General features: G+C 42.9%; 1 protein-coding gene across 3 annotated transcripts in view; it reads left to right on the top strand.

The window, feature by feature from the left end:
- The window catches only part of KCNK2 (potassium two pore domain channel subfamily K member 2), a 239,101-nt gene that overhangs the window by 76,581 nt on the left and 136,654 nt on the right, over positions 1–25,866 (top strand). Inside the window, exon 1 of one of the 3 annotated variants that reach the window (XM_012187747.5) lies at positions 24,076–24,407. The exons of 1 other annotated variant lie outside the window; for it this stretch is intronic. In XM_012187747.5, coding sequence (XP_012043137.2) covers position 24,407 — 1 coding nt within the window. In that variant the 5' untranslated portion in view covers positions 24,076–24,406. Of the gene's footprint in view, positions 1–24,075; positions 24,543–25,866 lie in introns of those variants that run through there. One more of the 3 variants, XM_004013881.6, reaches the window with a different exon arrangement.

Below are 25,866 nucleotides of genomic sequence, written 5' to 3'. Positions count from 1 at the left end.
CAGAATCCACATTATGCCCCACATAGATAGACATAGATAGTTAATGATGACATGCATCTGATTGATGTTGGTCTTCTGTCCTGATCGTTTTTGAATGTTTTAAATTTCTTGTCAACATATAAGGTAAAAATTTTGAGAATTTGCATGTCTGAAAATAACCGTATTCTAAGAGATAAGCAAGTATTGTATATTAATACACATATATGGAATATAGAAAAATGGTACTAATGAACCTAGTAGAGACCAGACTTGTGGACCCAGCAGGGGAAGGTGAGAGTGGGACACACTGAGAAAGTCTTGACATATATATACACTATCATGTGGAAAATAGATAGTAATGGGAAGTTGCTAAATAACACAAGGAGCCCAGCCTGGCCCTCTGTGATGACATAGAGAGATGGGGTGGGGAGGAATGGGGAGGCTCAGGAGGGAAGGGGCACATATAATATATATATATGTGGCTAATTATGGGCTTCCCTGGTGGCTCAGAGGTTAAAGCATCTGCCTGCAATGTGGGAGACCTGGGTTCGATCCCTAGGTCAGGAAGATACCCTGGAGAAGGAAATGGCAACCCACTCCAGTATTCTTGCCTGGAGAATCCCATGGATGGAGGAGCCTGGTAGACTACAATCCACGGGGTTGCAAAGAGTCAGACACGACTGAGCAACTTCACTTTGTCTAATTATGACCAACTATGTATATGTATATATATATATATATATATATATATATATATATAATTATGACCAATTTGCAATTCATGGCAGGAACCAGCACAAAATTGTACAGCAATTTTCCATCAATTGAAAAAAAAAGTAAAAATAATAAACTCATAGGATTAGTTTAGTAGGTATACAGTTCTCAGTTAGACATCATTTTTACTCTGAAATTGCAGGTTTTACTAAATTTTCTTCAAATTCTGGTGTTAGGGTTTATATGTCCAAGTGAAGTGAAAGTCACTCAGTCATGTCTGACTCTTTGTGACCCCATGTACTATACAGTCCATGTAATTCTCTAGGCCTGAATACTGGAGTGGGTAGCCTTTCCCTTCTCCAGGAGATCTTCTAAACCCAGGTCTTCTGCATTGCAGGCAGATTCTTTACCAGCAGAGCCATCAAAAGCTTACTTATACATTCAAAATCATTCTAAATTCTGCTTTGTAGTAAGTGACCTATTTCTTCTCTTTCGAAGTGTTATGGATCTTTTTTTTAGTCTCCATTGCTCTGGGAATTTCTACTTTTTTTCATTTATTAAGATGTATGTTCCATGAGGTATTTCAGTATGATGAGTTTTGGTCTTCATTTCTGGAAATTTTTCTATTATTTCCCTGACAATTTTCTCTGCTAAAGTCTCTTTTTCCAGAACTACTACTATTTTAACACTAGAACCTCCGAACTAATACTCCATCTTATATTTCCTCTTTTCTATTCTCTGTGATTTCTGTTAATTTCCAAGGAGTACCCTCAGATGTATCTGCTCAAACTTCGCTGCAATTTTTTATTAGGGCTACCCAAATTTTGATTTCCAAGAGTTTCTTTTTGTTTTCTGATCACTTCTTTTTTATAACCTCCTGTTCCTTTTTGGATTGTCTTTTTTTGATCAATAATTAATTTTATTGAATTTTCACTAAAAATATAGGTTTATCTCTTTATTTTACTGACATATAAACAACAAATAAAATTTGTATTTATGTAAAAAGCACAGTATGATGATTTTGTATAACTATGTATTGGAAATGATTACCACAATCAAGCTAATCATTACATCCGTCATCTCACCTAGTTACTTCTCTTAGCTCTAAGAATAAAACTTATAGTTTCTGTGAAATTATCTTTTGGTCTCTGGATTGTCTCTGTGTGCTGAGATTTTTTTTTTTTTTAAGTTGTTTTGCTCTTTTTTGCATTAAAGGATTTCCTCTTACGTTCAGCGATCCCTGGTGGTCCATTTGTGTTTATGAGAACTAAGATCAATGTATGTGTGTGGTGGGAAGTGCCTGTGGAGTGGTGAGTTTCTGAGTAGTGACTTTAATACAGGGATCAGGCAGACAGTGAGCTCCAGACCTTTCTTCTTGGGCCTGTCAACTTCTCCATAGAGGAATTACCTAATCCTTGGCCTGGGGAACTGACTTAAGCCTGCTGTCAGCATTCTGGGAGCCAAGTGAGGGAAGGGAGCATTTCTTCAAACTATCTGAAAAATAGCACTGACTCGTGTTTAATTTGTTCTGTATTTTGTCCAGATTTGTTGGGATTACTGAGACTTCTCTTCATGAACAATTGTGGTAAACATCTGGGCCAATCCTAGAAACTGTGATTGTCACTATACACTCTAAACACTGTAAGACTCTAAAAAATCATCTTTGAGGGTGATTAAATTGTTTCATCAATTTGCCATAATGACTGACATTTTTAGCACTAAACTTTGTGAACAAAGCTGCCTTTATATGCACCTATGTTACCTGAAAGAAGTATACGTCATCGAATCATATACAATGTTAGCTAGTTATCTCTTAATCCCGATTCTCTGAATGGCAGGCAGACAGATTTCTTTCGATTGGGAAGAGAGTAAAGGGAACACATAAAATGCATGGTATACTAGCCTTCATTCCCTACTGGGATATCATAACTGAGGAACCTGGCGGATTTGGTGCCGAGTAGAAATGGAGAAAGAACACAAAGAAATAGAACCACCAGAAAAATTAACAAAATTAATAGCTGGTTGACTCTGTAAAAGTAAGAACTTAAAAGTAACCAGAGTGGAAGGGGCCCCGTAGAGTGTGTCTGGGGGTGTTTTATGGATCAGTTCCCTCGAGCAGTCCTAAAGTAGAAAAAGAAATATGATGTGGAGGTGACATCACTGAGAAAAAGGGATTATTATCTATCTGTCGAAATATCTATCTATCTACCAGGTTATTAAGCATTTTCTTGTAATCTAAGTAAGCTATGTAGACTCACAGGTACTCATGCAAAGAGAATTAGAGAAACAGGGTTCTACATGAAACGTCAGAGTTAAAATACCACATTTATCTGAAATATCTGAATTATCCTGATCATTGAGACAAAATTGTGTCAAGTCTGCATTTTTAAAAGCTTATGTCTGTAAGTATTTAATATGGTTGGATCCAACCAAAGAAAATAAATAACTGGATTTCATAGAGTTTAGAAAATTCAGAAACTTCCCAAGTCCCAGAACCAGTGTTTGGCTGCATCACCTTGGTGATGAGGCTGCAGAATCCAATGTCTAGAACAGTTTTTATTTCCCTGGGTGATTCCAACAGGCTTGGCTTGCTCACTGTTTTCTAAGGACCTCGCTGCTCAGACACTGAGCTCCATAAAGGGATGCAGGTAACTGGGAAAGTTATGGCTTGCTCTAGGTACAGCTGGAACCTGGGACAGGGAGGAAGCCAGCAAAACTACTACTGAGTCTGCCCTTCCAGGAGCTGGGAAACAGGCCACTCTTGTTTTCTTAAACATCAAGGCCAAGCTTCACTGAAGGCAGGGTTGTTTAATATTCAAGAGCTCAGGCTGAAGTCCATCTCTACCAATTATATTACTTATACTTGAATTCCTTTGCAGTTTCAAAGAAAAGGTCTGTCTTCTTTCTGCTATTGCTTTCTTCCCACTGCTAGCTGTGTGCATGCTCAGTCACGTCAGACTTTCTGTGACCCCATGGATTGTAGCCTGGCAAGCTCCTCTGTCCGTGGGATTATCCAGGCAAGAATACTGGAGTGGGTTGGCATTTCCTTCTCCAGGGGATTTTCCTGATCCAGAGACTGAACCCACATCCCTTGTGTCTCCTGCATTACTACTCCACCACCTGGGAAGACATACATCCTGTTTATTTCTTGTGTTTGTGGGTTGCGCCGAGTTGTGGTACAGTGTTTAAATATTAGCTGTGTCTTATTAAACAGATTAGGTTATGATCTGATTTGGGGAAACTTTACAAATGAAAGGTAATAAAGGATGAAATATTTGCCAGTAATGCAATATACTACTTATTTAAACTAATTTTAAATTGAGGGATTAGGCATTATATTATCAAGGCTTTGCATTCTAACCCATAGAGATTTATCTAATGTTTTAAGCAAGTATTTTTTAGACTTTTTGTAAACAGAACTTTTAAAATGGAACAAGATTTTTAGAGGTACTCTAATTTGAAGATGCACTCAGATAAATCCTCTTGCAAAGCCAGAAGCTGCCACCTATTTTATCTGTCTTCAAAGACTGGATTTGAACCAGAAGTTAGAGAGAATTTCAGATGTTCTATAAATTTTTTCCCAAAAGACTTTTTATTGGTCCTTAGTCTTAGCTAGATTTTTTAGGGGAAAATAAAAAGAATGAAAAGTAAGAAATTCAAGCATCTAATTTGCGAGCTGAGTTATATGAAATACATTTATTGAAACATTTAGGATTTCAAAACTAAAGTTCTTTCCCTTAGCAGTACTCATCTGGTTATTGACTAGAGGTAAATTATGACTCAGTGTTTTGGTTTCATGTTAAATGAGAATTAGGTGCCTAGGCGGAGAAGGCAATGGCACCCCACTCCAGTGCTCTTGCCTGGAAAATCCCATGGATAGATGAGCCTGCTAAGCTGCAGTCCATGGGGTCGCGAAGAGTCAGACACGACTGAGCAACTTCACCTTCACTTTTCACTTTGATACATTGGAGAAGGAAATGGCAATCCACTCCAGTGTTCTTGCCTGGAGAATCCCAGGGATGGGGGAGCCTGGTGGGCTGCCGTCTATGGGGTTGCACAGAGTCGGACATGACTGAAGTGACTTAGCTGCCACAGCAGCAGCAGCAGGTACCTAAGAGCCAAATGATAAAAAGGACTTTGTGTAAGAAAATGTTTTTAGGAAACTGTGCCTGTGATTAACAAGCAAGTCTCTTCTAAGCTGCTGCTTTGTTTTCACAAACACTACAATCTTATTTGATGGGAAATGTGGACAGCTTACATTAGCAACCCATGTTCTGAGTTAATAGCCTGTCTAACTATTAAGTCATATATGTGTCTTTGAAGTAAAAACTGAGAGGAAAGGAAAAGAAAGATGTCTCTTCTTAAATTTCAAAAGAGAACCTCCCACCTCTTTTTCTTGCCAATACTCTAAACTGGGTGTGAATTTGGTGACTGCTGGACAGTTTTTGGTGTGGATCTTTGGGTCAGTGTGCAAAGTACATGCCCTGTCTATCACTTCTAATCCCTGGTTCTTAACTCAGGACTTTTTGCTTTGATAAAACAGTGAGTAGAAAGGGCTGGTCAAGGTAGTCAAACAACGTGAAAAGGCATGAAAGAGACTCTTTGCCTCATATTCATAAGACTTTCTTTCATTTTTATAACCTAAGGTAAGTATTAGATTTTAAGTGATAAAGATTTTTACTCAAAATTTGATTAGGGATCATTCTGAAAAAGCTCTGCATATCTCAACATGGGTAAATCTTGACAAGGTAAGCTTTAAGTGAAAAAAAAAAAAAAAAGCCAGTTGAAAAGAATTAATTGAATACAGTACCACTTATGTAAATTTTAAAATGCTTTGTATTTTTATGGCTACATAGGCACATGAGAAAAGCATATTTACAGTCATAAGAAGGATGAGCACCAACTCCAGGAGGGCCTCCACCTTTGGGAGGAGACAGAGGAGAGGAACCGGATGGGCTCAGTGAATCAGGACTATGGTTGTCATATTTTTTTTTAATCAAAAAAGGTGAAAAAAATATATCTGAAGCAAATATGGCAAAATGTTGGTACTTTTAAAATCCAGGTTTACACTATTTTAGGTTATTTTGTAATATTTGCTACTTAAAAATTGGCAAAATTTTTATAAACAAAAAAGTCTCCAAGGTTGCTAAAATACTGGAGATTTAGCAAGGCTTTATTGAGAATCTACTATGTATTAAGTATTAGGGAGAGTGGCATGAGGGTGACTCCATCTCTACCCTAAGGATTTCACTGTCAAAGGGGAAAGAGATACCCTTGACATAATAAATACCTATAATCATGTTATATGTGGTCATCACAATCATGTTATACATAATGGTTTCTACATGGAACGATCGACTCTGAGATGATGCCTTTACTGGCTGAATGTTAATGAAATCTAGCCCAAGTTAATGACAAAAAAATCATCATGAATTGAATTTAAAAAATAACATCTTCATATTTAATATTTCAAATGGATTGCTAACAAAGTATTCTCAAAGAGAGGTTCTCAAATATAACTGGCATATGCTCCCGTGTAATTTATTTAAATAAATATTCATTATGTACCTTAGCAGATTTCCTTTGTGGTACCTTCTAGCTCCATCTTTATGATTCATATTTTTGTTCATGGAAATGTTGTTTCCCCAGCTAGATAAATCTTTTCAGAGAGGGTTGTCTGGTTTTTATATTTTTATCTACCAATCCCTAGAGCTTTAAGTATATATGTATTATTTATGTGCAAACAATAGCAATGGTACAATAACAATAGACAATAGCGATGGAAAATTTTTATTGAATGCCTACTATATGTTATAGGATCATAGTAAAAGAGTACGTAACTCTGAACTCAGAATTCAGGGTCAAGGGTAGCGGGAAATATACATAGATTTAAAATCTATATTGCCAGAAATATGTGGATATAGTATGTGAAAAATGTAATGCCATATATGAAGACGTTACAAACAATATACATCACTGCAGGCAAAAGAAATACTGTGGTTAATTACCAAGAAGGTTGGCAAGGCATTTTGGAATCTGAACAACACACTACTGGTTCCCCTTCTTAAGAAAATATTAATGCAAAACAGTAAAGTTTTTTTATACCCAACTTTAGTCCAAAAAAATACTACCACAAAACAGCATTCTACTGTTGGGGTAGAAATAAAAACAAGAAAAAAAAGGCCATTTATTCTACTTATGGCTGTGCTTGGTGGCTAACAGATTTTCATCAGAAATTGTTAAAAATAAAACAGTAAATATTTGACATCTCAATTTTAATTAAAATGAGCATAATGTGATACCAAGGTGAGAAGAATAGAAGAGATCCCTGACAAATCGGCGAAGAGGGGACAGGTACAGTATCTGAGTCACAGGAGTAAATACACACTACACCTATTGCCTCAACAGAAAACCCCATTCCTGGAACCCTTACTGTGTATGTTATTTGCATACATTGGTCCCCTTAGCAACCAACTTGGGGTTCTAAAAATTTTACCTGAACCGAAGACCTGTTTGTGGAAGAGTTTTATCTGTGTCCAGAGGACAACATTGATAACAATGAAAGGGGGGGAGAATCAAGCAAACCCAGAAATGTTGAAAGCAATTATAGTTGCTAAGGAGATAGAAAGTAAAGTCAACACAATTTAAAGGCCAGTTGTGGCTCAGCTGGTAAAGAATCCACCTGCAATGAGGGAGAATGGGGTTTGATCTCTGGGTTGGAAAGATCCCCTGCAGAAGGTAAAGGCTTACCCACTCCAGTATCCTAGCCTGGAGAATTCCATGGACTGTGTAGTCCATGGGATCGCAGAGAGTTGGACACAACTGAGTGACTTTCACTTTCACTTCAGATAGCAACAGTTCAAAATGTTGGGGCCATAGCCAAAGGGAGATCTGAGTATGTGCACGGTAAAGAAAGTGGCAACATCCCATCTATAACGATGAGAAGAGAGCTTTAGGTCTGTTTCTGGGCTCTCAGTATAGCCTTATGAGCCCCCTCTACTGTCTGCCTTTCTAACCCAACTGGATCTCACCCATCCACCTTTGTTGGCTACATCCTTGTAAGGACTTCCCTGCCATCAGGTGGGATGGGCAAGGCTTCCTGCTCTAGGAAGAAGCCTTCTGAGTTGCCGAGTCCTCTTCATTCTAGATAAGAAAGGCTAGAATATGACCCCATCTTTTGCAGCTGTATTTTCCTTCCTGAATCCCTGTTGTTAATTTGGTTCCTAAAAGCCAGTTTCCAGGTGTTTGCTGACCAAGCCCCAGAAGATTAATGATCTCCTTTTTGTTTTCACTTACCTCGGATCCATCACCTTTCCCTCTCTCCATGGTTTAGGGCTATCAGTGCGAGTAATACTATTAATAGTGACCAATGTTTACTGAGTTCTTACCCTGTTTAGGGCACTGTTCTAATACTTATCATGAATTGACTCTTTTAGGTCTCATTAACAGGTTGAGGTTGATTACTTTTCACCCCCATCTCACAGATGAGGAATTAAGGCACAAGGAAGTGCCTTAAGTGGCTGAGCCTAGACTTGAATCTGGGCAGCTCACAGTTTTCACCAGTGAACTACACTGACCTTCATGTGAATCTTATGTGAAGACAGAATTATATGAGATAATAAAGAGCATGAAAGAAATACAGTGACTTTCAATGTGCTAAAAATACCTTGATGTGAAAAATGCTTTCTGATGATAAATGTCACGGTTACCGTGAAATCCTCTTTGAAAGTCAATAAGAGCTGGTGATTTTGTGTGTTGGGATACTGGTGGTCTTTAATTTACAACAATTCAAAAAAAATTGCATATACTATGTGTTTTAAGAAATAAAAAAATTCAGATAAGATATTTGTCTTCAGAGAGCCTCAGTCTAGTAGAGAAAGCATGACATGGAGACAAATATACACACAAGAGTAAAAGATGCTGTGAATTTATAGCAGGATCCATAGACAATTGCGATCAAATTTATCAGAGGTTAAGATGGTTTCACAGAGCAGGATAGTCAGGATATATGGTCAGGTAGCTGTCCTGATCAAATTTTCTAACTATATTTTTTGTTTTTCAATGTCTGAAGACCCAGATTTCACAGGAACTTGGGACTTCATTATATCTTGTTCTTATTCAAATTATGGTTACAGGGATTAGGCAGTATTGAAGTGTCTATGCTAGTTCTGTCTTCCCAGTGAGTGTTTTGACAATTCATAAATAGATTTGGAGAAGGAAATGGCAACCCACTCCAATATTCTTGCCTGGAGAATCACATGGACAGAGGAGCCTGGCAGGTCATGGTCCATACAGTTGCAGAGTCGGACACAACTGAAGTGACTAAGCACACAAATATTATTTGCATAACTGGGTATGTTAGTCCTTGCGTGAGGCTGACATGTCTTATGGCTCTTAAGCTTTGAAAAAAGCTTTCTAGAGATTGTGACAACCCTGAATTAACATTTTGCCTTCAGTTATTACCTAATTGTGCACATTAATTATCTCATGGAGGAGTCTGCTGTGATGATGGGTGAGAAGGTCTATATTGTGAGTGGCTGCTTAGGAAAGGTCACAGGGTTCTCTATAATGTCTAGCTTTAAAACATTTCAGATGTGATTTCTCAGCTGGAAGCTGAACCACCATAAGAGCATTCCAGGGTAACGAACCTGCATCTGTTGGACTCCACTGGCAAGCTGTTGCAGGGCTAGAGACAGGTCTCCAACTGAAGTATTTGGCAGTGTGGCAGAAGTAAGCAGGTATTAAGCTGAAATTATAGTTAAGGCAATTCCATCAGAAATGAGTTGCAACATCTCAGAGGAGAAGAAACAACAGCGCTCAAGAGGGATTCTTTCCAAGGAGGAAGAAAAACTTGAGATGCCCCTGGAAGTGTAAGTTATTTCATCATATGTGCAGTGCAATGCACATTTGAGCACAGTATTTTGAGTGAGTGATATTGCTTCCTCTGCAATACACACTGTACCTGGAGCTCCAGGAAAGGGACACGTAAGCAGTAAAAGAGAGTTCCCATGTGTGATCTAGCAGGGAGGGTGAACAGCAGCGAAACAAGACAGCAGGGCCAGGACTAAGGTGAGGCTAGTGAGGCCAGCCTCTGCACATGCAAGGTTGGATCCTCTTTATTTAAAACTGCAAGCTTTTTGTTCACCATGTATTTTTCACATTAAGATTGATTTTTAAATATTGTATTCAAATATTATTTATCTGTGTTTTGATGCCCGTTTAAATTTTGTGCCCCAGGCGAGTACCCTCTCACTCGCCTTAGCCTAGTGCCAGCCCTGCATGACTACAATTGAAGTGATATTTCAACACTTGCCATAGCCTAGAAGATAAAATCATTGCATTCTATTGCAGATGTGACCTCACAGGGCATCTGATGTTACCTGAACCCAGAGGCTGTAATCAGAGAGCCTCAGGACCATGTGCAGCCTACAGATATGTTTTGTTTGCCATTATCATTGTTTATTTTGGAACAATGACTTACCCTCCTTGCTAGATCACACACACATGGGAACTCTCTCTTATTGCCTATGTTTCCCTTTCGTGGAGCTTCAGGTACGGTGTGTATTGCAGAGGAAGCAATTATCACTCACTCAAAATACTGTGCTCAAACATGCATTGCACTGCACATATGATGAAATAACGTATACTTCCAGTGGCCCCAGACGTGGAACAACTGACTGGTTCAAAACTGGGAAAGTAGTATGACAAGGCTGTATATTGTCACCTTGTTTATTTAACTTAAATGAGGAGTACATCATGAGAAATGCCAGGGCTGGATGAATCACAAGCTGGAATCAAGATAGCTGGGAGAAATATCAATAACCTCAGATACGCATATGATACATTCTAATGACAGACAGTAAAGAGGAACTAAAGAGCCTCTTGATGAGGTTGAAAGAGGAGAGTAAAAAAGCTGGCTTAAAACTCAACATTAAACAGACTAAGATCATGGCATCTGGTCCCATCACTTCATGGCAAATAGTAGGGGAAAAAGTGGACGATTTTATTTTCTTGGGCTCCAAAATCACTGCAGATGGTGGCTTTAGCCATGAAATTAAAACACACTTGCCCCTTGGAAGGAAAGCTATGACAAACCTAGACAGAGTATTAAAAAGTAGAGACATCACTTTGCCAACAAAGGCGTATATAGTCAAAGCTGTGGTTTTTCCAGTAGTCATGTATGGATGTGAGAGTTGGACCATAAAGAAGACTGAATGCCAAGGAATTTATGCTTTTGAATTGTGGTGTTGGAGAATGCAAATCAGATGAATTAATCCTAAGGGAAATCAGTCCTGAATATTCATTGGAAGGACTGATGCTGAAGCTGAACTCCAATATTTTGGCCACCTGATGGGAAGAACTGACTCACTGGAAAAGACCCTGATGCTGGGAAAGATTGAGGGCAGGAGGAGACGAGGGCAGTAGAAGATTAGATGGTTAGATAGCATCAGTGACTCAATGGACATGAATCTGAGCAAACTCTAGGAAATATTGAATGACAAGGGAGCCTGGTGTGTTGCAGTCCATGGGGTTACAAAGTCAGATGTGACATGTGACTTAGCAACTGAACAACAACAATTTGAAATGGAAAGATTTCTTCTAAGACAATCTGGATATCTGACTTCTCTTGGAAAACTGGAAGGTTTAACACACTGGATCCATGTTCTTTCATGGATCGACTAAATATGACTAGAATATCTCCTCCAGTTCACTGGTTCACTAGACCCAGTTCATGCATATATGTTCCTGCCTGATGCTGTATGCATTGCGATTCTGAGCCCTAATTAACTGCAGGATTCTTTCAATAATATCTCTTTATAGTGGACTTTCATTCATTTAAGGAGTATTTATTTTTGTGCTTATTGTATGTAAGGTATTGTGCTTAGGAACAAGATGATGAGATCCCTTCTCTGTTGGAACTTGTTTTAGTCCCACACACAATGTTATGGGTTGAATTGTGTCCCCCCAAAAAAGGTATATTGAAGTCCTAGCCCCAGTACCTGAGAATGTGACCTTATTGGGAAAAGGGGTCTATACCAAAGTAATTAAGTTAAAAATGGGCTTCCCTGGTTGCTCAGTGGTAAAGGATCTGCCTTCCAATACAGGGGACACAGGAGACACATGTTAGATCCCTGGGTCAGGAAGATCCCCTGGAGAAGGAAATGGCAACCCACTCCAATGTTCTTGCCTGGATAATCCCACGGACAGAGGAGCCTGGGGAATTACAGTCCATGGGGTGGCAAAAGAGTCAGACAGGACTTAGCAACTAAACAACATCAACAATAGGAGGTCATTAGTTGTGCCCTGATCTAGTATGACAGGCATCCTTTAAGAAAAGAGAAATTGGGACACAGAGCCAGACACAAACAGGGAAAATAATGTGAAGACATGCAAGGAGAATATGCCCATGGGGCTGGAGTGATGCACATACAAGGCAAAGAATGCCAAGGGGCAGCAAGGATTGATGGCAAATACCAGGAGCTAGAAGCAGCAAGAAGGGATTCTCCCTGAGTGCTGTCAGCTTGATTTCTGACTTCTCGTCTCCAGAACCGAGATAAAAATGTCCGGTGTTCTTAGCCACCCAAGTCTTTGACACACTGTCATGGCAGCCCTAAGAAACTAACCTAGGGCAGTGACTAACTAATTTGATGAAGTAGTTAAATACCAATTGTGACCACAATAATGAGGGGAGAGTCCAGAATGTTACGAGAGTGTATCTGTTGGGGTGATAGGTTGCTCTTGTTAAGAGGTTATGGGGCCTTTTTTGAGGAAGGAAAATCCCATGAACAGAGGAACATAATGGGTCTCACAGTTGGACACGACTGAGCGTGCACACACACATGTCTTAGCTGAAGCCTGAAGAAATAGAGTAAGTTAGTTTCTAGTAGGAAGGGAAACAGGCACAGTCTAGGCTAGAAGGACTGGTATCTGTGAAGACACTAAGGAAAGAAGGAACAGGGGATACTCAAGAAACTGGAAATGAGAGGAAAAGCTGCTGAGCTGGGCCTATATAGTAGGTATATTGATTAATCAGCTATGTTACATTGGGGAAATTATTTTAACTACTCTGAGGATGATCACAGTGGTAGCTCAGAGGTTAAAGCGTCTGCCTGCAATGCGGGAGACCCGGGTTTGATCCCTGGGTTGGGAAGAGCCCCTGGAGAGGGAAATGGCGCCCCACTCCAGTATTCTTGCCTGGAGAATCCCATGGAAGGAGGAGCCGGGTGGGCTACAGTCCACAGGGTCTCAAAGAGTCAGACATGACTGAGCGACTTCACTTCACTTTCACTTTTATCTCATTGGTTGTTCAGTTCAGTTCAGTTCAGTCGCTTAGTCACGTCTGACTCTTTGCAACCCCATGAATCGCGGCACGCCAGGCCTCCCTGTCCATCACCATCTCCCGGAGTTCACTCAGATTCACCTCCATCGAATCAGTGATGCCATCTAGCCATCTCATCCTCTGTCGTCCCCTTCTCCTCCTGCCCCTAATCCCTCCCAGCATCAAAGTCTTTTCCAATGAGTCAACTCTTCTCATGAGGTGGCCAAAGTACTGGAGTTTTAGCTGTAGCATCATTCCTTCCAAAGAAATCCCAGGGCTGATCTCCTTCAGAATGGACTGGTTGGATCTCCTTGCAGTCCAAGGGACTCTCAAGAGTCTTCTCCAACACCACACTTCAAAAGCATCAATTCTTCGGCGCTCAGCCTTCTTCACAGTCCAACTCTCACATCCATACATGACTACTGGAAAAACCATAGCCTTGACTAGATGGACCATAGTCGGCAAAGCCTCTGCTTTTGAATATGCTATCTATGGAGGATTAAATGAAGAAGTAAATGAAATGATCTTAAAAGAATGGCCAACACACATGCTCTGTTAGATGTTACCTCTTGTTACGAGTCCCATTGTTCTTGTTGTTACTATGATTATTCACAGGGTAAACACTTTCAAGGCCCTGAGAATGCCCCTAGACTATTAGTCTCTATGGTGAAGGCAATGGGAGGTTAGTGTATGCTTCAGGGCTTCAGCTTAACTGGGTTTTATCTCTAAAAGCCTCCTCTGGCCACACTGTGGAGGATGGATCAGAGGTTAGTGGAGATGAGGCCACTGGTGAAGGTCCTGGGGACAGGTGGCCGTGGGGGTGGCAGTCTTCTTGCCTGGTTCACTTTGTAGAATTTGGAGAGATTGCACAATCAGCTCAACAATTTTAAAAATTCAAGAAAAAGCTGCCTTCTCTCTTTCTTTCTTATAGAACAAACATGCCTTGGGTGATGCATAGGTTTTTAATCTCAATTCTTCCATAAACTTAGTAGAGGGCCTTGAGCAAGACTTGTATATGCTCATCTAATCATAGACACAGAAACGTACGAGGGAAAGTTAGATTCTATGTGTATGGTGACACTGGGCTTCCCTTGTACCTCAGCTGGTAAAGAATCTACCTGCAATATGGGAGACCTGGGTTCTATCCCTGGGCTGGGAAGATCTCCTGGAGAAGGGATAGGCTGCCCCCTCCGAGATTCTTGGGCTTCCCTTGTGGCTCAGCTGGTAAAGAATCCACCTGCAATGCAGGAGACCTGGGTTCAATCCCTGGGTGGCAAGATCCCTTGGAGAAGGGAAAGGCTACCCACTCCAGTATTCTGGCCTGGAGAATTCCATAGACTGTACAATCCATGGGGTTGCAAAGAGTCAGACACAACTGAGTGACTTTCACTTACAATGACATTAATGGTGATCTGACATTAAGATCTCTGGTTACTGAACACATCAACAAATGTCTTTAAAAGAGTTCAAACCTCACAGTCTCTATTTGCTTTTCTATTGCCTTTCTATCTTGTGACTTAATTTTAGAAGAGAAATTGAATTGATTTGTTCGTCACACACAAAAATTGATTTGTTCTTCATTGTTGTCAGAATCTGCGTTCTCAGGTGAAGACAAAATGCTGGATTGGCAAGTTTTCATAACCAATACAAGTTAAATAAAGTACTGGATGTGCTGAAAATTCATTAAGAAATGAAAGCCATCAAGAAAAAAATTTAAGTTTAGTTCTCTCTGAATTTATGGCTGATTTTTATAAAAAGCACCACATTTGATATAATTAGTTTGCCTAATGTTGGCAGACTTTAAAAATTATTTAAAAATGAATCCATTGTTAGTTTAGATACATATCAGTGAAATATTCGTTTCCTGGTAATAGTTTATGATACTCAGCTTTGAAAGGAGGAAGAAAATTTGGAGTAGAATTTCCTCTTTGTAAACTAAGTAAATTCTAATGTTTTTGGAATTTAATCGTAACAGAGAACCATTATGATAAGGATTTTTTTTACAACACCCTTAATCAAGACCTTATTTTCTTTCGAGCAAAGTTATATACGAATGTTAACTTATTTTTATAAGTAACACTTAAATGTACTTACGGTTTAAAGAACTGATTTTATATGCAAAAGTTGGGTGTTTTGATTTTCATAAATTTTCAAAACTGAAAAGAAATCGCATGGGACTAAGAATTGCCATTATAAGAGAGAGTCTTGTTTACATTTTAAAATCTTATCACTCTTCATATTTTTGTGTAAACATGTATAGTATCATATATGAAACGAATCTCCAGTCCAGGTTCAATGCATGATACTGGATGCTTGCGGCTGGTGCACTGGGACGACCCAGAGGGATGGTACGAGGAGGGAGGAGGGAGGGGGGATCAGGATGGGGAACATGTGTATACATGTGGCGGATTCATGTTGATGTATGGCAAAACCAACACAATATTGTAAAGTAATTAACCTCCAATTAAAATAACTAAATTTATTTTAAAAAATAAATTAAACCAAAAATAAATTAAAAATAAAAAATAAATAAAGTAAGCAAATATATAAAGCCATTAAAAATATTGCTGAGTGTTATATATTTTAGAGTGACTTTAATTTTTGCAAAATGAACCTCTTGATAAATTTTGCAAAGTTTAGTGAAAAAAATGACATTTTTTTTTTCATTTTTTAGGGTGAGGTACTTTAATCTGAAACCCCCTCAGTAACTTGATGACATTTTTCCAATAAACACAGACATGGTTTCACTGGTGTGATTCTTTCCTTATTTTGACTCCATGATTAGAACGATTTGGTGTGTCTTTTTTCCTAGAGTGTATCCCTAAGTACTAGAAAAATGCCTGTCTGATACATGTGCATGCCTGCTCAGTCACTTCAGTCATGTCCAGCTCTCTGCTACCTCAAGGGCTGTAGCCTGCCAGGCTCTTCTGTTCATTCGATTCTCCAGGCAAGAATACTGGAGTGGTTTGTTGTTCTCCAGGAGTTCTTCCTGACCCAGGGATCGAACCCTGGTCTCCTGCATTGCAGACAGATTCTTTACCGCTGAACCACCAGGGAAGCCCCTTCTGATACACAGTGGTGCTTAACAGTGAGAGTGAATGCTGATATGCACCAGTGCCTGGCGTGATTTGCCAACCCTGGGCAGAGGGCCCGAGTTGTCATCTCGCCCAATTTCTTATCACTGCAGAAACCACCTCTGTGATGGTGAGCGTCAGTAGTTCAGTTCAGTTCAGTTCAGTCACTCAGTCATGTCCGACTCTTTGCGACCCCATGAAACCAACTCCCAGAGTTCACTCACACTCACGTACATCGAGTTGGTGATGCCATCCAGCCATCTCATCCTTTGTCGTCCCCTTCTCCTTCTGCATCACTCCAGCCTGAGACCTACTGCTTGAGACAATTCATGTATGGGCACTGCCTCCATCTACCTCTTTGTTTTCTTTGCTCTTCTCCTTATAAGTCCAACTTCCCTTCTGATCGACATATTTCAACTTTAGGTTTATGAATATTTCAAAATAAATACATTTTGGCCTTTTAAAAAAATTGTAATTTATTTATGGTTGTGCTGGGTCTTCCTTGCTGCACGGGCTTTTCTCTAGTTGTGGTGAGAGGGGGCGGCTCTCTAGCCGGAATGTGCTGGCTTCTCACTGCAGTGGCTTCCCTCGCTGCGGAGCACGGGCTCTTGGGGGGGTAGACTTCAATAGTTGTGGCTCCTGGCCTCTCGACACAGGTTCAGTAGTTGTGATGCATGGGCTTAATTGCCCTGAGCATGTGGGATCTTCCTGGATCAGGGACTGAGCTCGTGTCTCCTGCATTGGCAGGTGGATTCTTTATCAGCTGAGCCACCAGGGAAGCCTCACTTTGGCTTTTGAGGAACTGCCTTCTTAAAGTAACTTTCACAACTCAGGTCTGACTGATACTTCACAGCTTACTTGGAATTTAACTCTTAGAGGTTGTATTACTATCTGTTGCTGCATGGAGAATTATCCCAAAACTTAGCACCTGAAAACAAAGAAACATTTACGGTTCTTAGTTTTTCTTTTTTAATGTTTTCAATTGAAGTATAATTGATGTACAATGTTGTATTAGTTTCAGGTGTACAGCAAAATAATTCAGTTATATATTGATATAGACTAATATGCATATGTGTATGTATATATGTACTGTTTGTGTATTTTGGAAATTAATCCCTTGTTGGTCATCTAATTTTGCGACTATTTTCTCCCATTCTTTAGGTTGTCTGCTCATTTTATTTATGGCTTCTTTTGTTATGCAAAAGCTTTTAAGTTTCATCATTTGTTTATTTTGGTTTTCATTTCCATTAATCTAGGAGATGGATTCTCCCTCAAAAAAAAGTACTGTTGCAATTTATGTCAAAGAGTGTTCTGCCTATGTTTTCCTGTAGGTGATCTCACAGTTTTTGAGGCTTAAGCATTTGGAAGGAACTTACTTGGGTAGTTGCGATTCACGGTCTCTCAAGAGGCTGTACTCTCAAAAGGTGTTATCTATGACTATAGCGATCTCCTGACTCGAAGGGAGAGAGGTCGGCCTCCAAGCTCACTTATGTGGCTGTGAGAAGAGCATAGGAGACTCACTTCCAGGTTCACACAGGCTTCTCCTCTCCCTTACGACACGGAAGTTGGCTGCCACCAGAGGGAAAGATCCAAGACCCTTACCCCAGAGTAAGAGGGCACGCACAGGAGGAGAGCCACAGTCTTTTTATAACCTAACCTGGAAAGAGGCATCCCATTGCTTACACTTCATTTTGTTCATTGGTAGCCCACATTTGAGGGGGATGGGTTTACTGCAAGGCATGAATACTAGCACCAGGAATCATTGGGGGTCAATTTAGACATCCCCATATAAGTAAATCATTTCTCTCTTCCTCCAGTTCCTTGCTTTATAATGTTTTGATTAGGTCTTTCTAGTATCAGAAATCTCAAGACCAATTGGTTTATACAACAAGAAAATGTGTGTGGCTTATGGTGTAGTTTGATACAGGGAACTGATCAAATGTTGTCACAAGGACCTGGTCATTTTGGTTCTATCTGTGCTTTACTGGCTTCATTCTTAGGTAACTTCTCTTCTCTTGCTGGCATAATAGTCTCCCAAACCTTCAGGTTCAAGGTGAGAGGTATAGCAGGAAAGTCTCTTTCCTCGGAAATCCTGGCATAGGTTCCATTGACTGAGTGGGCCATAGGCCTGTGCCTGAGCCAACTGAAAGACCAAGAAATCGTGACTGTGTTACTGAGGCCCAGGACACACACAGCACCTGCAATCAGGGGTGAGTCCCACAGGAAACATAACAGCCATTAGCAGGGAAGGTAAGTGGCCCTGGAGGGACCATATCAGGCAGGCATTTCACAGAAGTACTGCCTATAGCTGTTGACTCCTCTGAGTTTGCATGAACTAGAACCTCTGGGATAATGGCCACACTCTCCCCCAGCGTTTCCTCCCAGTTGATCTACTGATGCCACCTCTCTTATCCTCTCTTCCGCTCCCATCCAAGTCACCACAAAGTTCTCACCTGCACTAAGCAAGAGCATCTAACTCCCTGGGTACATGTTTCCATTTTTGTCCATCTCCTGTCTATTCCCCGTGTAGCAACCAGAGTGATTTCTTTTAAATGCCATGTGATGAAGTTAGATGAAAATTCATCAAAGTCCCAGTAATTAAAATCCAAGGCATTAATACCTGGTCTCTGCCTGCCTCTTTAGCTTGACTGCTGTCTGTCACCAGTCTTCCTCTCGGAGCTCCCCACATTCTCCAAGCTTCTTCCCACCACAAGGAAGGGCCACAAGCTTCACCTTCTGCTGAGGAAGCTCTTTCCTTACATTATGTCTCCCCCTCTCTGCCCTTGCTCATCATCAGGGCCCAATTGTGATGTCACCTTTTACAGGCCTTCCTGGACCGTCCAACGTTAGGTACTCTCATTGTGTTCCATACCTTCTCTTTATTGCACTTTTCAGAATTTTCATGTTAGGTTTATTTAGCACCTTCCCCCTCTGGACCATAAGCTAATGAAAGCCATAGCCTTGCTCTAGCCACAGAGCTTCTGTTTGGTTCCTCGTAGGTACTCAATAGGCATTTGATAAATGTGATGCATTTCCCTCATTTTAGACCTGTGCAACTGTGTTCTCCAGAGGATTAAATAGATGACAAGATTTATTAGAGAGTTGAGATCTGTTGGTGGTCTTGTTCGGCTGGGAGCCCCCTGGTTCATTGGGTTAGGTCAAGCACAAGAGAGAACGAAATCTTTTTGAGGACCTGCAATGTTAAACATATATATGTGTTTAGTTCTTACAACAATCTCTTGCAAGTTCAGTGTAGTATTCTTATTTTATGGATGAGGGAACCGATGGTCAGAGAGAGAGAAGGACTCCCTCAAATTCACATCGTTCACAAGTGGCAGAGTTAGGTTACTTATAGAAGTGACCTTGATTGTAAAATTCCAGGCCTGAATGGAACTATGGAAAAGTCAGTGGCATGTTCTGTTTTGTTTTTTGTTTTATCTTTGAGTAGGGCAAGGTCAAAAAGAAAATCAAACATGAAAGTGAAGTAGTGTAGATTTCTTGCTTCTAGTTGAGCACAACAGAATTTGAAAGCCCTGGAATGAAGGGAGTATGGAATTTGGGGTGCAGAATTTTTATTTTGTATTTCAGGGTTTCCCATCCAGTAAAATAAAGTTAGCAGGTGTTGCATAGCCTGGGGCTGGGAGCATGAAAGAAATAGAGTTCATCTAGTCTTTCTAAACCACCTTTGAAGGTGGAGGTGAAGTCGCTCAGTCGTGTCCGACTCTTTGCGACCCCATGGACTGTAACCTACTAGGCTTCTCCATCCATGGGATTCTCCAGGCAAGAATACTGGAGTGGATTGCAATTTCCTTCTCCAGGGGATCTTCCCGACCCAGGGATGGAACCCGGGTCTCCCGCATTGGAGGCGGATGCTTTAACCTCTGAGCCACCACGGAAGATGCCCTGAAATGCAGACGTAAAATTAAACAAGATAAACCATCTCATTTCCTTGTTTCTCCAGTTGCAATGATACACAAACTAGTCTATTCCCCCTTTTTCCCTTTTATCTCAAACATGGTGAGTAAGCACAAGAAAGCTCTTAAAGGAGTAGGAAGCTTTAACTGAGGGACTGTATGGGGCTAGAGTCAGTGTGGAGACTAGTTTCTTGGTTCTTTTGAATTAGTTGTGAGGTGAGGCTAGCTTGTTGGAATGATTCCTACTAATGTCAAAGTTTTAAATTTTGTTTGTTTTTAAAATTTTAATTTAATGTCTCTGTAAGTTAAATCTGTGGCCCCCTACCCCCGGCCCTATATGTACGTGTGTGTGTGTCTGTGTGTAAGTGTCTCTGCATGTGTGTGTGTGTAAATGAGTGTGTGTGTGTGTGTGTGTGTGTGTGTGATATGAGGATATGCAAAGGGGACCTGAAAGACCACTGCAGCACCTGACTTGAGAGAAGGGAAAATGGCCAATCAACATTTGGGACTGGTGGTGTCTTACATCCCGTGAGTAAGGGAGGCACTACATAGGCACATTTATTTATTTTTATTATTTAAAATATTTATTTACTTACTTATTTGGCATCATCTGGTCTTAGTTGCAGGCTGCGGGGTCTTCACTACATTACTCAGCCTTTTGTTACGGCGCACGGACTCTCTGGCTGTAGTCCACAGACCCCAGAGTGCATGGGCTCAGTAGCCGCTGTGCAGTACATGGGCTTAGCTGCTCCACGGCATGTGGGATCTTAGTTAACTCACCAGGGATTGAACTGCTTCTCTTGCACTGCAAGGCGGTTCTTCACCACTGGACCACCAGTGAAGTCCCCACAGGCAGATTTAAACTATGAGTTAATCTCCCACTTTAGCAAGCATTAGCCAACTGGACAGAGGACTAGTGCTTGGCAAGGGGTGGCTAAATTTGCAAAAGACCCAAATGCAACAGAAAAGAACCATCAAGTTGTTAATTAAAAGGGGAAAATTAAAAAAAAAAAAAGGATATGCAAAATGTTTAGGGTTATTTTACTAGGAGAACAAGAAGCCTATAATACGGTAGAAAATGATTCTGAAGTGAATTCATTTCGTTTTCTATAAATGTAAGCTACCTAGTTCCAAAAGCCTAGAAGGAGGTCAGGTAAATGATGTCTGCAATCAGTTTCATTCATATGTTTATCAAACACCTATTTATCTGTAGTCACTGGTTACTGTTGATACTATGGGGAACATAGAGCCATGGTTTATATCCTAAGTGAACTGTAGTCAGTTCAGTCACCTAGCCGTGTCCGACTCTTTGTAACTACATGGGCTGCAGCATGCCAGGCTTCCCCGTCCATCACCAACTCCCGGAGCTTGCTCAAACTCATGTCCATTGAGTCAGTGACGCCAGCCAACCATCTCATCCTCTGTGGTCCCCTTCTCCTCCTGCCTTCAATCTTTCCCAGCATCAGGGTCTTTTCCAATGAGTCAGTTCTTTGCATCAGGTGGCCAATGTATTGGAGTTTCAGCACCAGTCCTTCCAATGAGTATTCAACTGAGCTTACGGTCTGATTAAGGAACTGAGCTTACTGAACTGAGCTTACGGTCTGATTAAGGAACTGAGCTTACTAAATTGAGCTTACAGTCTGGTTAAAGGAGCACAGCACAATGTGAGAGGTGCACACACAGAAGTGTAAGTGTGACGCCAGACTAGGGTTCAGGAGAAACTTCAACAGCTGGGGGATCTGGAGAGTAAGACCCACGATGGTTAGTTTCATGGGTCACCTTGGCTAGGCTATGGTGGTGGTGGTTTAGCCGCTAAATCATGTCTGCCTCTTGGGACCTCATGGACTGCTAGGCTCCTCTGCCCATGGGATTCTCCAGGCAACAACACTGGAGCGAGGTGCCATTTCCTCCTACGGGGTATCTTTCCCACCCAGGGATAGAACCTGGGTGTCCTGCATTGCAGGTGAATTCTTTACAGTCTGAGCCACCAGGGAAGCCCCTGGCTAGGCTAGATCACCCAGCTATTTCATCAAATACTTGCCTAGGTGGTGCTGTGGAGGTATGTTGTAGATACGGTTAACATCTACAATCAGTAGACTTTAAGGAAAGATTACCCTTGATGATGTGGGTAGGGCACAACTAAGGTTTTCTAGAAAAAAGGAAATTCAAGACCGAAGCATCAACTCTTGCCTGATTTTCCAGAACTATCCTAGAGATTTCAGATGGACCTGGCAGCCCCCATAGTTGTGTGAAGCAAAATAAAATTCACACACACACACACACACACACACACACACACACCTTATTTGTTCTGTTTCTCTGGAGAACCATACTGATGCAGGATCTTAGTCAAGTAAAGTTGGGAAGAGAACTGGGGAAGGTGTGTGACGCAAGCTGACAATATGTACAGAAGCCAGGAATGAGAAAAAGCAGCCAGACCAGGAAGCGCCTTACATGAAAGGGTTTTACGTCGGCGAGTGAGAGGATCAGATTCACAATTTACAAAGGACATCCGATTATTTTATTATTGAGAGCAGAAGTCAAGAACACCGTTTCAATTCCACCAGGAAGGAATTCCTAATAAGGGAAATATTTTTAATAGGAGAAAGAAGGAGACAGCCAGCTGAGTCTATTCTGGAATTTAAAAAGTAATTTGGCATTTCAAATCATTGATGGCTACAGCCTCGCATACAGCGTTCTTTTTACAATCCAGAGCCTTTCCGCTTTACCTCCCTCCTTCACGTCTATAGCTTTACGCGAGGAAATTCTCCTGGTCCCTGGGGAAATGCTCCAATCTGACCGAGCAGCGGTTCTGGAACATAAACTCTCTCACAGCGCTGGAGGTGGGAGGGCGGAGGGCAGCAGGGGATTCCCGCTGCGCAAGTGGGAAGGAGGATAGAGTTTACAAACCGGCTGAAGTTCCGTTACAGCCTGTGTGCGGCGAGACTTGTCCATCACAGCTGCAGCCGGGCGTCTGCCCACTTTCTGCCCGCTCTCGTGCGGGTTCGGTTCCCGCCGCCCCCCCCCTTCCCCCGCTCCCCGATCGCCGGGAGTCCAGCGGTCCCAGCGTGGCGGTCTGCCAGTCTGGGAGACGTCTAGGTTCCTGACAAGCTAGGATCCGGGTGCGGAGGTGCGCGCAGAGCACCGAGTTCAGACTGAGGTCCGGGGGTCCCCACCGACCACATTCGCAACCTCTGTGCCCGGCCAAAGAGGTCTTGCCCTGAGAACCAAATGGATTTTTCTTTCATTTCCTTTGCATCCCTAAATGTGTTCACCCTGGCTCCCGGTGCCCTCCCCGATTCGATCAACGTTGTGCTGACAAAAGCTAGTTGCCCAGGTCCAGCACCCTGGAAGATGGGGGGTGGAGGTCGCTGGGGCTTGATAAACCTTCCCCAGGCGCGGGCTGGAAGAAATCAGCATCCTTATTACTGCCCCCACTCCAGGGATCTCAGGGGGTACGTTTCTGTACAGCCCTGGTGGGGGAGGGAGGAGAGGATGCCCACGTGCTGGAGCCCAGGACCCCGCTCCCTAAAGCTCGGTCCCACACCTTGCAACCCGACCTGGAAGGAGACAGGTTGGAGCCGGGTGTACCCGAGAGCGTGAGTGAGGATGTAGAGAGAGGGGGCAGGGTTAGCGGACCGGTCTGAGAGGAGAAGAGGCAGCAGGTGAACCCAAGGGCTGGGCCCGCAGGCAGGGACGCGGATTGAGGGGGGGCCTCGGAAGAGCCAGGGGAGACGAGGCGAGGGTTGGGTTCGCAGGGCTGGCGGGGAGGCGAGCCCAGGCGGTGAGACGGACGGGGAAGGGGGGGCGGGGAGCCCAGGGGGAGGGAGTTCCGAAAGGAGGGAAAGGAGCGAGCCTGGAAGGGAGAGCGGCGGCGGCCGGCCGAGCTGCGAGCTGGAGGGCGCCCGGCGCGCCCAGACCGTGCCATCCCCACCTTCGCCCCCGGGGCGCCGAGGGCTCTGCCGGGGAGACGCACAAAGACATGCGAAGAGGGGCTGAGCGAGGCTCGCGCACAAAGACGCCGGGGCGCACGGCCGCTCGGGCTGCACCCACCGCCCCCGCGCCGCGCCGCGCCGGGGCCGGGCCAGCGCGCAGCCCGGGGCGGAGCGCGCGGCGGCGGCGGCGGCTGCGGGCCGGCGCGGGACCCGGGTCGCCCGCGCTCTCCGGGTGACCCGGGCCCGGCCGCAGGCGCGCGCGGGGGCGGCGGCGCCCCAGCCCAACTTGGCCTCGGCCTCGCCCTCTGCCCGGCCCGCGGGTGTCCCCTCCTTCCCGCGATTCCGTGTCTTCTCACGCTCCCCTCCTCCCTCCCCGCGTCCAGCCCTGGCTCTCCCCACCTTGTAAAACAAAGCCGGGGGAAAAAAAATGCCTGCCTGTGCAGCTCGGAGCGCGCAGCCCGTCTCTGAATAAGTGAGTACAATGGCGTGTTGTTTGTAAAAGCTTCAAGTCCGTCTTTTTCCAAAAACAAACAAAAAAAAATTGTGAATGCTGCATGCCTCATGCTTCCCAGCGCCTCGCGGGAGAGAGCCGGCTATAGAGCAGGAGGTGAGACCCCCGGGTACCCCCCCTCCCCATCTCCCGCCGCGCGTTTTCCGTCCCAGCCAGTCCCGGGAGGGTTGTAAAAGCCCCGCTGGCAGCACGCGGACGTTTTCCACCTTTCGTTTCCCGTCCAAGGTGCTGGATCCCAATCTGGGGTTGGAGGTAAAGCTATCCCCGGATCCACTCCTGGCTGCTTCTCCCCACTCTCCCGCGGGTGCCTGGGCGTTTTGCATGTCTTGGGTGTAGGTTTGGGACACTTAGGGGAGTTTCCGAAGGAGGAGGGTCAGCTCTTGGGAGTCGCCCGACGGGTGACCCTGGTCACACTTGTTGCCCGCAGCGCGGTGGCATAGGCAGTGGTGCTGAAAAAAAGCCCATTTCTCCTGGAATTGAGTCGTCAGTTGTGGCCGGGAACGAAGAAGACAGACGTGGGTGCGGATGAGAGGCTAGGATTAAGCGGAGGCTGTGAGGTGCTGCAGGCAGAGAAGGGAGGGCGTGATGGTGCCCAGAGTGTGTGGAAGGGGTGAATCTTTGATTCCTTATTCTAAGGAGCTTCTCTTCATGATCATACATCAAACGACATGGAGATGGAAACCCAGAGGGTTCCCCATATTCGTGCGGAAAGACTGTTGTTTTTTATTTTGGTGTTTCACCAGGTTCTGCCCATTCTGTCTGCCAAATGTGCATTATATATACTTCTACTAATTAAAAAGAAAAAGCAATAACTTAAAAGAATTAAAATACACCAGGAAATGTTTTAGCTTATTACACACAGTACACACACAGTCTTAAAAAAAAATCTCTTCCTTTTCCCCCTAATCATATAATATCTTAGTTTGGCATTGCAATTTAGGATTGGGATTTGGAAGCATCAAGGTAAATGGTCTTGGTGTTTTCCAGTGCTGCAGACAAGAAATCAGTGATGGGAAAAATCAGAAAGATGAGAAGAGAGCACAGAGAACTGGGGAGGAAAGGCTTGGACAGCTTCCTTCAGAGAGATAATGTGGAGTTTCTGAGTGATTTTCTGTTATTTTTGTTCCAAAGATGGCTTAATTTTAGATGATGACCTTTATTTTTCACTGAGACTCACTAAGCAGCTTGGAGGTGGGGTGAGGTGGCTAGACAGCAGATGACAGTAATTTCAGCTGTTATCAACATTTCTATTAAAATGTTTCAAAAAATTAAAGCCTTGAACACATGCTGTGCCATGCTTAGTTGATCAGTCGTGTGGGACTCTGTGGTCTACAGTCCAGACCCCCTGGTCTGTAGTCATGAAACACATATCCAATGCTTATTTGAGATGAAGTTTCCTTTATGAATATCACATGTTAAA

This window comes from Ovis aries, chromosome 12, assembly GCF_016772045.2.
Source record: "Ovis aries strain OAR_USU_Benz2616 breed Rambouillet chromosome 12, ARS-UI_Ramb_v3.0, whole genome shotgun sequence".
Lineage (NCBI taxonomy): Eukaryota > Metazoa > Chordata > Mammalia > Artiodactyla > Bovidae > Ovis > Ovis aries.
Note: the sequence above shows the minus strand (reverse complement) of the source record. Positions and strands in the feature narration are given on the sequence as shown.